This window comes from Equus przewalskii, chromosome 20, assembly GCF_037783145.1.
Source record: "Equus przewalskii isolate Varuska chromosome 20, EquPr2, whole genome shotgun sequence".
In the NCBI taxonomy this organism is placed as follows: Eukaryota; Metazoa; Chordata; class Mammalia; order Perissodactyla; family Equidae; genus Equus; species Equus przewalskii.
Window position 1 is genome coordinate 11,867,807 of NC_091850.1, and position 14,234 is coordinate 11,882,040.

Here is a 14,234-nt window from a genome sequence, read left to right on the forward strand (position 1 = left end):
TTGAGTTCACTGATCCTTTCTTCCACTTGATCTAGTTTGTTGTTGAACCCCTCTATTGAGTTTTTCAGTTCAATTACTGTACTCTTCAGCTCTATGATTTCTATTTGTTACTTTTTTATGTTGTCTATATAAACAGAAATTTTATAGTCTTTGTTGAAATTCTCATTTTGTTCATACATCGCTCTTAACCTCAGTGAGCATTTTTTTTAGGGTTGAAAGGAATTAAAGTTTATTTTTATAAAAAAGCTCCAATAGGGAATCCTTATGACTATTATTTTCAACTACCAGGTAAATCACTTATCTCCATTCATTAAGATCTGTTTCTGGTCATTTACCTTGTTCTTTTGTTTGGAACATATTCCTCTGTTTCTTCATTTACCTTGACTCTCTATGTGAGTTTCTGCCTATTAGATAAAACAGTCCTCTCCCAGTCTTGACACAGTGATCTTGTGTGGGAGATGAACCTCATTAATCAACCCAGGCTGAGCTCCTGCTTGTCTCTCAAACCTTTGTGATTGTCCAAGCCACTTTCTTTGTTCTTAGTGGCTCCCAATAGTTAAGGATGTGTCAAGATCCTTCAGGTCACAAAGGGGAGTGCTGCATTCAGCACCTAGATACAAGCCGATTGGAAGTCAGACCCTCAGGCAGTAGCTTGGAACGTTTGCAGTTAAGCCCCTTCCAGGGAGAAATTGGGAGATAGGTGATTTTGCCTGTTTCCCCTGTGCTGGGCCTGAGTATACATCCATGGGGGTGGGGGGTGCGGGAGGGTACTCCTGTGCCCATTAAGAACTTCTTTGTTTTCTACAGTCTGTGGACTCATGAATGCAAGCCCTATTGGCTATGAGAGCCAAGTGATCCAGGGACCTTTCCCTGAGGCAGCAACTGCAAGGTGGGGTGCCAGACATGTACAAGCTCCTTGCAGGGAGAAACTGGTGACGTGGAGTGGGCTAAAGGAAGAATGTAGGGAAGCGTCTGCTGGTTTCCCTGGTCTTCAGGGTAGATCCCAGCCAGGCCCTACATGTGAGCTAAATTAGAAGCCTCACCCTTAGGCAACAGCTTTCAATGTATGCAGAATGTCCCCTTTCAGAGAAGACTGAGAAACAGCTGTTTCTGCCTTCTGTCTCTGTACTGAGCCCCAGAGGCATAGCTTTGGCGAGCCCTAATGCCTGTTAACAGCTGCTTATTTATTTGCTACAGTCTTGTGGGTCTCTTGGATGCGAGCCCCATTAGCTTTTGGACCTATGTGTTTTGGGGTCCATCCCTTGGGTGGGAGTCTTAAAAGTTGGGGTGCTAAATGTGGGGTCCAAATCCTTCGCTCTTCAGGGAGAAGCTGGGAATTGATAGTTCCCTCCCCATTGTACGGCACTGTGATGGTGGTGGGGTTTATGGTGAGAGTGTGTCTCAGCCTTTCCAACCTGTTTGGATGTGGGTATTTTTTTCACTCACCCTACGTGTAGGAGTCACTCATCTATTTTCTGGACTTCTTGCAGAGACATTGGTCTGAGTGTAACTGTATATTTGGTGTGTCCATGGGAGAAGGGCTGTTCAGAAGCCTCCTACGTCACCATCTTGGCCAACCCTCTGCAACAAGCATATTTTTCATTTCGGGGGATAGGTCTAATTACTTTAATCTGAAGGTCTGGGAATCTCCAATTCTTAAAGTAAACCTTTGCTTTGTCATTATAGTTTAAAATGTAGATTTCATTCTATTTTTTTGAAAAAAAATTTTTTTTTGAGGAAGATTAGCCCTGAGCTAACATCTGCTGCCAATCCTCCTCTTTTTGCTGAGGAAGACTGGCACTGAGCTAACATCCATGCCCATCTTCCTCTACTTTACGTGTGGGATGCCTACCACAGCACGGCTTGCCAAGTGGTGCCATGTCTGCACCTGGGATCTGAACCGGCAAACCCTCGGCCGCTGAAGCAGAATGTGCACACTTAACTGCTGCGCTACCGGGCTGGCCCCATAAATGTATTTTTTAATTGAGGTATAATTGACACATAACATCATATTAGTTTCAGGTGTACAACATAACGATTTGATATTTGTATCCACTGTGAAATGATCACCACAATAAGTCTAGTTAACATCCATCACCATACATAGTTACAAAAATTTTTTTCTTGTTTTCCTTGTGATAAGGACTTTTAAGATCTACTTTCTTAGTGACTTTCAAATATACAATACAGAATTATTAACTATAGTCACCTTGCTGTACATTACATCCCCAGGACTTATTTATTTTATAGCTGGAAATTTGCACCTTTTGACCCCAGTCACCCATTTCACCCACACTTATTCTATTTTTACACTCTTGGTAGGACTATCTATTAGACAGAAAGGCACTAGTCTTTTAGTTAAATACTAAGGCAAAATTATTGTTGTCATCCTGAATTTAATGGGCTAGAAAAAATTAGTTTTTTAAAGTAAGAAATATAGGCAAATGGCATCAAATCTGAATGATTCAAAAAGATTTAGAGTTAAAAAGTGTTATTCCCCCTCTCACATGCCCAGCTATCTAGTTCTCCTAGAAGCAACCCCTGTATTCTTCTAGAGATGCTAATGGAAGCACAATTTTAAGTTTTCTTTGCCTGGATAAAAAATGATGAAGAGTAACCAGATTTTAACATGTGAGACTCTTAGATACTGAGAGATTAGTCTACTTTCTGAATACATATGTTGTATTGGTCAAATATAAGGCATAAGAAGAGACCTGACAATATTCAGTGATGAAAATGACGAAGCATCAGAAAATTTAGGAGTGGAAATGGCAACAATTATAGTTCGAAATATGTGTCAGCAAAACTCTGCCTATAACTTTCTGTACTGTGGCTAGGTATTGAAGATCTTATCTCACTTACCAAAAATGGTAGACTCAAAAATTTTAGTAGAGTATGAAAAGGAAAGTAGAAAAAAGAAATAAGAAACAAGATTAACAAAGTTTGGAGTAAAGACATCATGAGGCTAAAGCAGCACTATCCAACAGAACACTCTATGATGCAAATGTTCTAATCTGTGCTATGCAATATGGTAGCCACTAGCCATATATGGCTACTGAACATTTCAAATGTGGTAGTGCGGCTGAGGAACTAAATCTTAAATTTCATTTAATTTTAATTAACTCAAATTGTAATAGCCACATGTGGCTTCTAGCCACTGTCTTAGACTAGACAGTCTACACTAGATGGTCTAAATCAAAGATGGGGAATATTAGTAATTATTAAGAGAAATTTTAAGATGAAAGATTTTAAAGTTATAACAATAAAAATAAAATTTGAGAACCATCATGAGAGCAATATGTCCAAAATAGAAATTCTTCCACAACTTGACATTTGGATAAAAATCTTTAGAAACTGGAAACAATATCCATTCAAAAGTCTAGGTACAGAAAAATAAGTACATAAAAGGTTAAAGCAAGAAAGAGTAAAAGTTAATTTATATAAACAGTCTTGTTAGAGTGAGACAGGAAAGTGTTAATGATCTGATAAATAACACGGCAGCACTTTATAAATATTCGTTGGACTGAAATGACTTTTGTGATGGTAACAAAGAGCACTTGTTTCCCTAAGGGTACAAATAAAACAGCCTCAGTATGAGAGACTAGTATTACTTTTTTTTTTTCTTTTTGAGGAAGATTAGCTAACATCTGCTGCCAATCCTCCTCTTTTGCTGAGGAAGACTGGCCCTGAGCCAACATCTGTGCCCATCCTCCTCTACTTTATATGTGGGACGCCTACCAGAGTATGACTTGCCAAGTGGTGCCATGTCCGCACCCAGGATCCGAACCAGCGAACCCTGTGCTGCCGAAGCAGAACGTGTACACTTAACTGCTGCGCCGCTGGGCCAGCCCCTAGACTGGTATTAAATTAAGGAAGTCAAGGCACAGTCCCAATGCTCAGAGATGGGTATTATGGTGGGCTCTTCCTCTCTATGTCCTTTGGCACCACCTGTTAGATCACTTACTGGGAAGAAACCGTTAAGCTGGCATTCTTAATTTCCTTTTTAAAGTTGAATATTTTTATGATTATAGGGAAGTGTTTCCTTTATGTAGCAAATTCATAAAATACATAAAAGCATAAAGAAGAAAATAAAATCAACTGACCACCCAAATAACCATCATAATTTTGTATGTTTCCTTCCAGTCTTTTTTTCTACACACACAGACTTGACTTTAAAAAATAACAGAGTCAAGATCATATGGTATATTTTATAATTTTCTTTTCTTTTAAAATTCATTCTCATACGATGTGTTTATAAAGGCAAAGCATATGAACAGGACATTAACTTGGAAAGAGGCTAAGCCAACTAATTAATTAGATTCACATTTACACCTTCATTGCTAATTGGGATAACTTTTTGAACTAAGGTCTCCACAGGTTAATTTATTCATAGCATTTACCAGTAAAAGATAACGTACTTAAATTTTATAAGTATGTGCATATTCACAAGTCTTTTATTTCCCAATAAGAATCTGAACTTCAGCAAGTTTTTCTCATATTGATAGCTGTATTAAAGACAGAATGTTGCCTAAATTAAGAAATAATTGTCTTGGAAAATAAAGGTACAAATAAAACACCAGTTTATGTGCTAATTGTTGTTTCCTTTAAGGAAATTCCAAATTGTAAAATATGCTAATAACTAGAAGAAAACAGAATAAAAACATGATTCAAATTATAATGGCCCAGGGGGCCAGCCCCGTGGCCGATGGTTAAGTTTGAGTGCTCTGCTTTGGCGGTCCAGGGTTTTGCCAGTTCAGATCCTGGGAGCGGACATGGCACTGCCCGTGCGGACATGGCACCACTCGTCAGGCCACGCTGAGGCGGCATCCCACATGCCACAACTAGAAGGACCCACAACTATAATACACAACTATGTACTGGGAGGGCTTTGGGGAGAAGAAGGAAAAATAAAATCTTAAAAAAAAATTATAATGGCCCAAATACTAGTACCTAAAAGATTAATCATATTCTTGTGAGTAGATTTTTTTCACTGGGTTACACACATACCTTCCTGTCCAGGAATTTGAAGATCAAAATTTCTGAGCATTCAAAACTCACTGGATTTTAAAGCAAGAAATGTAATTTAAACTAATTATCAAAATATAAAAACTACCATCTGTGATGATCAGTTGTCTGTGTCAACTTGGCTAGGCCATAGTACACAGTTATTCAGTTAAACACTAACGCAGATGTTACTGTGAAAGTATTGTGTAGATGAGTCAACATCTATGATGATCGATTGACTCTATGTAAAGGAGATATCCTTCATAATTTGGGTGGACCTCAACCATTCCACTGAAAGGCCTTAAGAGCAAAACAGAGCTCCTTGAGGAGGAAATTCTCTTTCAACACCACAATATTAGCTCTTACCTGAGAATTTTCAGGATGCCAGCCTGTCATATAAATTTCTGACTTGTCAGCTCCCACGATCGTGTAGGCCAATTCTGTGAAATAAATAAATCTCTTAATTATATCTACATCTATCCTCCTTCTCTCCTACCGAACACAGAAATGCCTCATGCCTTTCTTTGAGTCATCTATATGCTCTGTAGCTCCCTACTATCATTGGTATGTCAAGTCCACTGCATTTATGCCACTCGAGTACTAAAATTTGCACATCTGACCATCTGACAAAAACCACAGAGTAGTACATTTAACACAATGAGCTCAAACATCTCTCTCTCTCTATCCGGAGTGTATTTATCTCGTCAATCAATCTAGGGATTCTGTTTTTTTAAGGATTTGAGGTGGCTTACACACATATTCACAGGCATGCACACACATGGGTGTGCGCATGTAAAATCTGTTAAAAGAGTCAGACCATGAGGAAGGGAGGAAAGATATCTGATAATTATCAAGTGTTAATGTAGTTACTGTGATTTAACATTATATTTTACTCTGAACTTCCTAATAGCTAGGGCAAAAAGTAAAAACAAAATAAGTTATATAGTTCTTTTTACTTAATAAAAAGAAACATTTATTCTTTGAGATAGAAAAAAAATTTTTCTGGTAGAGTCTTCTATGAGAAATACATTTTCAAGAATGCTTAACTAAGAGATAAAGAGCAAAATAACTGATATCTTAAGTAGAAGCTTTCAAACAGATGCAGAAATGATCATCTTCTAGTCTTTTCACTTATTAATCAAAGGCCTAAAACATAAAAACTAGAACTTGATGGAGGAGCTAAATTTCTGATGATCTCTCTTGATACAAGTAGGTATACAGCATATCCCTTAGATCTGCATTGTTCAGTGGTGGCCAGTGGCCACAGGTGGCCAATGACACCTTGAAGTGTGGCTAATCTGAATTAAGATATGCTTTAAGTATAAAATAAACACTGGATTTCAAAGATTAGTATTAAAAATATAAAACATCTCATTAATAATTTTCTGTACTATTACATGTTGAAATGATAATATTTTTATATATAGAGTGTCAAATAAAATATATTATTAAAATTAATTTTACCCATTTCTTTTTATTTTTTCTAATTTGGCTCCCAGAAAATTTTAAATTCTATTGTGGTTAGGATTATATTTCTAGTAGACAGAACTGCCTTAGATAGTTCTTCCCAACTTTTTCAACAACAGGAAGCAACTGGTCATTGGAGGACTAACAGCACCAAGTTCATGGGCACATCTCTAATACAGCTCTGGCTCACCAGTTGGGAAGTTCTATCCTAGATCTTCTTTAGACATGGTTTCCCCCAGCCAAGCTTTTGAAACGATCAAGACTTTAGATAACCTAAGACATCCTTCTGCAGAGGGTCAGTGTTCCAGATGGAAAGGAGATACTTGCTTCTAATCCCGAATGGACAGTAGTAAGGAGGCCACTCTATTATCAAACTTGAAAAGTACAATCAGGATTCTTACTGGGAAAGAAAAGTCACTGGACTCCTGCATGAGTTAAGCTTCAGATATACTTGTAGGCCAAGACAGAGACCCTGAAAAATTAATCTCAGTACCTGGGCAAGTATTGAATGATAACCCAGAATTTCATTTTACTGAGACTATTTTGGTCACAAAATTTTCAAGTACATCTGATATACACACACTCTCAGTAATATTTCTAAGGAGCATATCATTTTGTGCCAGAGGACCAATGTGCACTCAGGTTACAAAATGAGTTGGCCTGCTGAATTTAATTACTTGATGCTGAGCATTTAAATTTTGGGCTCAGTTTTGTCTGCTAAAGACAACAATTTTGGTTTTGATGAAACTTCTGTTGAACAAGTGATCCCAGGGAAGAGGAACAAGATACTGGAGAGAGTAAAACAGAGAAGGAAAGTCAAAACAAAGCTGTGATCTGCCGCTGGTCAATGCTCTGGTTACCAGGACCCAATCCCTGCTGGAACTTTCTGAGGAGTCATGTTGAATGTGTCTGAACTGCTTGAATGAGCTTGAACTGTTTGCCAAGGGACAGAAAGAGAGCATTATCCATTAGCTCCTATCCCCCATGGGTCAATGGTTACCTGGGCTAACCTTCTCAATATTTCCAGGTTGGTTCCCCACAGACAGCCCATGCCACAGCGTCCAAGCAGAAAGCTAAAGCTACTCAGTAGAGCTGTAGTGAGGCTCCACTTATGATGGTAGCTGCAGCTAGGCTGGAGAAAAAGGAAGGACAAGAGGATGTGAGGTAGAGCACAAGAGGCGTCCAATACAGGGTTCTTACATGCCTGTCCGTTTTTCCATTCGGATTGAGAATCTAAAGTCATTTCGAACTACAGAAAAAGATTATTTTTTCAAAAGTCCAAATATATTGAATTTTTCTAAATATTATGGCAGAAAAAACAGAGACAGCTCTTAGACCACATAAATGGAGAGACAAAAACTTAGTGGAAAATTTCCTAAGAATTTTTGCAAAGCAAACATTCAAAACACCACAGTATTATTATCAAATGTAGATTAATCTTTTAAAAAAGATAGTTTGGGGGTGGCCCAGTGGTGTAGCTGTTAAGTTCACGCCTTCTGCTTCAGTGGCCTGAAGTTTACTGGTTCGGATCCCAGGCACGGACCTATGCACTGCTTATTAAGCCATGCTGTGGCAGGTGTCCCGTATATGAAGTAGAGGAAGATGGGTATAGATACTAGCTCAGGCCAACCTTCCTCAGCAAAAAGAGGAGGAATGGTGGTGGACGTTAGCTCAGGGCTAATCTTTCTCAAAAAAATAAAATAAAATATAGTTTAAATGAGTGTAGAGCTTGAATTATTTCTGTACAACTTCACAACAAATTAGGATTTTTATGGAGTTTTAAATAATAACAATTAGAAATAATAAAATAGCAGCCATCACTTATTTAACGCTTACTTTGAGCTAGGCATTGGCTAAGTATTTTATATATATAACAAGGTTAAAAAACTACTCTCAACATTAATAATTTTCAACCATTTGGACTATGACTTTTAGAGAGTGTTATTAGGGCTTGCCAAAGAAACAGAACCAGTAAGATTTGTAAGATTTGTATATATGTGTGTATGTATGTAGATATACACATACGTATGTGTATGTATATATGGGGGGGATTGCTAGATTGGTTTTAAGTTAATTGGCTCACATATTGTGGAGGCTGGCAGGTCCAAATCTTCATGGTAGGCTGGCAGGCTGGAGACCCATGGAAAAGTTGATGTTGCAGCTTGAGTCCAAAAGCAGTCTGCAAGCAGAATCCCCTCTTCCTCAGAGGATGTCAGTCTTTTTTTCTTAAAGTCTTCAACTGATTGGAGGAGGCCCACCCACATTATGGAGGGTAATCTGCTTTACCCAAAGACTATGATTTAAAGGTTAATCTCATCTAAAAAAATACTTTCACAGCAAAATCTAGACTAGTGTTTGACCAAATATCTAGGTACTATGGCCTAGTCAAGTTGACACATAAAAATTAACCATCACAGTAAGAAATACATTTCCACCACAACTTGCTACATAAACATATGTGCATGTGTGTATGTGAAACAAGAATTTCAGAAAACAATACTCACTCTTAGTAAGGTTTTGTATGCTGTTATTTTCTATTTCATATTTTTTTCTACTTCATTAAAAAGAAAAATTACTTATAAACCACTAAATTGATTTCACAATCCACTAAGGTAACATATAAATTGAAAAACTCTGCTATAGATGACACATCCATTTACTCATGTTTTAGAATACTAGTAAAGAAATGCATCACAGTGACACCAGAATGTGATATTTGAGAAGGAAATTAAGTATATTTGAACATATGAAACACCATGAACATATGTATATCAGAAAAAATACATAAAATCTCTAATTCTTTATTACCATAGCAACAACATACACTTAGCAAATGAGTATAGTATTTTATCACTGTCATAATAAATATTTGAGAATAAAATCTGGCATGCCTAAAGACATAATAAAATCAGAGGCAATCAACTATGGTTTGGTATCCTAGAGGGTACATCACCAACACAATCAACACAATTTTCTTGAAGACCATTATTCCCTCCATTTAAAGAAATCAAATTACATCTAAGAAAAGTGATCAACAGTAATTTATTTTTTTAAAATTCAGATTGTGAAGAAAATCATTACTTCTCCAGGATGAAAAGAAAAAGAAGAAAATCAAAAGAAAATGTTTTGGTGAGTTAACTGAGAAAAAGTGTGGAGTAAAAAAACCCCTAACATCATTTTAACTCCCCTAACCTTTTTCACTCTGGATGTGAGCCCAGTTTTAAAATCCAAATGGGATTTGTCTTCGTGACTGATGATATGACTCAGAAGGCTAACTATTCAGAACTAATTCTGTACACTTTTTAATATACACCTAGTGAATTATGATGAATCTCAGAAGAACCTGAGCACGTGTATCTAAAAATAATGAATAATAGCAATTTATATACAACTTAAAAAAAACCTTTTATAGTCTCCTTAAAAGTCAGATAAAGGTCAAGACAGCAGAAAAAACGTGCTAAGAATAAGAACATGCTTGAACTTAAAACTAAGTTTTGTACAGAAGTATATAAGAAGAATCCTTTTAGACTGAGAGAGGTGGGATGCTTGAAATTTGAGATGTTACTTTTTTTTTTTGGCTGAAGAATATTCATTCTGAGCTAACACTTGTGCCAATCTTCCTCTATGTTGCATGTGGGTCGCCGCCACAGCATGACTGACAAGTAGTCTAGGTCTGCACCTGGGATCTGAAACCATGAAGCCAGGCTGCCGAACTAGACAGGGAACCTAGCCACTAGGCCACATGGCCAGCCACAAGAGACACTTTTTAGTACGACTCACCTAAAATTAATGTTTTGAAAACCAAAAAGATTTACAGCACAAAGTAGCATAAAAATTTATTGCACAATAAATACCTACAATTTGACGGGTATAATAGCTTACTGGCTAAGAGTACAGACTGCGAGGAGCTCAAAACACTCTAATAACCACTTTGATTTCTTACCATATTTTTCTAGAGAAGCAGGACAAATTTTATATTTCTTAGTTTTTACAAAGCTAGAGGTCAATACCAAAGAAAGGACATAGAAAAGGCATCTCTAAGTGTTATGCTATTGTGTTTCAAGTGCTTGTTTTTATTCATTTATTACAATAAGTGAAGTGAAAACATCAGAATACACTATAATAAGTGTACCAAAATTACAATGATGTACCAATGTATGCATGGGTAAATTAACTTGTTCAAGTTAAGAGTTGTGCAACCAGACATAGGATTTGGGGTATTTTATTATTTCTATTAAAAAAATTATTGTTATATTAATTTTTTAATAAAACAAAGGGAAAAAATCAAGTCAAGTCACAGTATAGACCAAGCCAGAGAGCTACAAAAGTGCCTAACAATTACACTGGCAGGCATAAACTTCAGAGCTTCAGGGACTCCTGAATGGGGACAAGCCTGCTTCTTTCCCTGGTCAAAGGCAGGCACAAATGGATTAGGCATGACAGAGGTCAAATGACTAGTATCCCAACAGGGACCTTTCATTGTGAATGGTGATAAACCCATTCACCCGTATCTTTTCCTTTGGGGAGGAAGAAATACTAGTAGGTACATAAAGAATGCGACATTGATCAAGCTCAGGAAATATTCTTTCCAGTCCTGAATACCAAAGATCCCAGAATGATTCTACCACTGAAGACATAATGCTCCTGTGTAAATTTGCAATAAGATCCAATTTCTGAAGGCAATATGTGAATGTTTCTTCCCTGCAACCTTAAAGAATCAGACTAATTCAGTTCCACAGAGGAAAGAAAAAATGACACTAAAAACAGAATCTAAACATAATTTAACAGAGTTATGGTATCTAGCACAGGTTGGTATGTACTCAAGTAGTCTACAAAGAAATTATGTTAGCTATTAAACACATACCAGGTGCTTGGTAAGTAACTAAATGAATAAAAAAAACTATATAAGCACTCAGGGTTTAAAAAGAAATTCCAAAAACTAAGCCACATTGACTGTTTCTTATGCATACTGGTATGATAATTCCTTAAGTGCCTTTGGTATTTTAGAATTTCAAGTATTTCATTTTTCAGTTTATTCTCAATATCTTATTTTTCTATCAGGGACCCAACATGTTCTCTTAAAACATATGATTACAAGGGTTTTTGTATGTTTTAATAAAATATTTCATGTGTATAAATAAATATAGCTAATAATATAATACACACCTTTGTGCCTACCATCCAACTTAAGAAATAAAACACTAAAGATATGACAAAAGCCCTCTATGACACCCCCACATTCTCCTTCCCCAAAGGGAATGATTACTCTAAATTTCTTGTCTATCATTTCTTGTCTATCTAAATGTCTTGTCATTAGGAAGAGCAGTTTCATTAGAATATTGGAATTAAAACAGGTTTAAGTGTAAACAAGTTGTGGACTACGGTTGGATACCTAGAATCCCGAATAAATTAACAAAACGGAAAATGATGAAAACAGATAACTCTTGTTTATTTAATAAAATGGTCACAGAGTAAACCAACATATAAAGATAGACTTATACTCAATTTTATACATCCATAAACGACAGTAGCAGTGGTTTTCTAAATTTTTTGCAAGCTTATTTCCTAAGACTTTTGAAAACTATGTACCACTTGTACATTTAAGCTGACAAATAATGGTAAGGGATGTATTTTCCAGTTTATTGCGTATTGAATGCACGCTTTAAACATGTTTCTGTCAAAGCCTTGGAGCTGCAGTTTAGCTTATTCAATTTATGAAAAATATAACCACATAATTTAATTGGCAACGCCAGTCCTCATTGTCAAACCTAATCAGCCAAATCTGACTTACTCTCTGTCAGAAAAAGTCTGACAATTTTTAACTCAAATAAATGTGTTATCACGCATCCCTATGACAACGTTCTCACTTGTGAATCTTAATTTTAAGATGGATACATGGATACCTAGCTAGCTCGCTTGACAGAGAAACTATACGGCATGGAGCCTTGCCATGAGTTTGTCGCTTGGATGAAATAATCTGTTGCCCCCTTCAATAACTTTTATTGAAGCTTTCTCTGCTTTGCCCTCAAGGGACTCTCCCTCAGGAGAGACTGACTCTCCAACAGTCTCTTTATTTGGTGCCCTGGAGGTTTTTTAAAGCCCAAGGCAACGCACCATAGTAAGATTTAGTATGGACAAGGGATAAGCTTTTCTTTTGAAAAGTGGGAGACAGATGACTACGAAAGAAGTCAGGAAGGAGAACTGGCAGACTAGAAGGAGTTCTGAGGTAGATCATTTGTAGGAAGGACTACATATGGAAAGAGAGAATATGGAAATTAATTTCTTGAAAGCTATCCATACTTGTATGTCCCAGAAGAAGTCTTTATGTACCCAGGGGCAAAAGTATCCCAGTTTGAAAATCACTGATCAACAGCACGGGTTGGCAAACTAGGAGTCACCTGCCACCTGTTTTGTAAATAATGTTTTATTGGACACAGCCATACTCACTAGTATACATATTGTCTATAACTGCTTTCACACTACAACGGCAGGGTTAAATAGTTGCGACAGAGACTATTTGTCTCACAACGCCTAAAATATTTACTATCTGGTGCTCTGAAGAAAAACTTTGCAGGGCCAGGCCAGGTGGAGTAGTGGTTATGTTTGCACACTCTGCCTTGGCAGCCTGGGGTTTGCGGGTTTGGATCCTGGGAGTGGACTCACACACAACTCATCAGGCCATGCTGTGGTGGCATCCCACATACAAAAAATAGAGGAAGATTGGTACAGATGGTTCCTCAAGCAAAAAGAGGAAGATTGGCAACAGATGTTAGCTCAGGGCCAATCTTCCTCACCAAAAAAACAAAAACAAAAACAACTTTGCTAGCCCTCATCTATAGCATTGTATTTATTTTTAAAATTCTTTGCTTTAAATCAAAGTTATATATTCACATAGTTTGTAGAACCACATTGTTCTAAAAGGCTTATTATGAAATATATTTCCTTCTTGTCGGAAGCAACTACTTTCTATTTTTTTTTTTGAGGAAGATTAGCCCTGAGCTAACTACTCCCAGTCCTCCTCTTTTTGCTGAGGAAGCCTGGACCTGAGCTCACATTCGTGCCCATCTTCCTCTACGTTATATGTGGGATGCCTACCACAGCACGGCGTGCCAAATGATGCCATGTCCACACCCAGGATCCGAACCGGCGAACTCTGGGCTGCCAAAAGGCGGAATGTGTGAACTTAACCCTTGTGCCACAGGGCCGGCCCCTACTTTATATTTTCCTCTGGAGTTTACCGCTATAGTATAGGCCAAACCAGGGAGCCATAAAAGTGTTTGATAGCTATACAGCAGACTTTGCCCCTAACCCCTCCATTGTATCTAGATAACATTCTTATATTATTACTTCTTTATTTTTCAGTTTTAAGCACTGTATATTATCTTCTCATTTTTGAAAATGAGGATTTACCCCATCCTTCTTGTGACCGAATATTCTCAATATAGTTGTAGATCAATAGTCAATATTTATATTATTTTGAGTAAACACTATCAACAAGTGAGCCATCTAGTATACTAGGATTATTTTCCCCTCTTCCTACCCAAGTTTTATTTTTCTTGGGGAAAATAAGTGAAATTTGTTCATTTTACATGTACTTACCTATAATTCAATCTCATTTGATGTGTTCAATATGTATGTCTTCATTTAATCCCTCTTTTCTCAGAATGGTACCTCTTCTCTCAAATTTGTCTGGAAAACTGTCCTTTCTTATGAATAAACTTCCAGTTTTCAACTGAGTAGAGAAGCTGCCTGGTTTCATGCTA

General features: G+C 37.1%; 1 protein-coding gene across 4 annotated transcripts in view; it reads right to left on the bottom strand.

The window, feature by feature from the left end:
• The window catches only part of NDUFAF2 (NADH:ubiquinone oxidoreductase complex assembly factor 2), a 145,585-nt gene that overhangs the window by 21,590 nt on the left and 109,761 nt on the right, over positions 1-14,234 (bottom strand). Inside the window, exons 4-6 of one of the 4 annotated variants that reach the window (XM_070587526.1) lie at positions 8,555-8,650; positions 7,482-7,603; positions 5,371-5,444 (exon numbers count right to left, since the gene is read on the bottom strand). The exons of 1 other annotated variant lie outside the window; for it this stretch is intronic. In XM_070587526.1, the coding sequence (XP_070443627.1) occupies positions 5,417-5,444; positions 7,482-7,603; positions 8,555-8,650 (246 nt within the window). In that variant the 3' untranslated portion in view covers positions 5,371-5,416. Of the gene's footprint in view, positions 1-5,370; positions 5,445-7,471; positions 7,604-8,554; positions 8,651-14,234 lie in introns of all 4 variants that reach the window. 2 more of the 4 variants (XM_008521773.2, XM_008521774.2) reach the window with 2 other exon arrangements.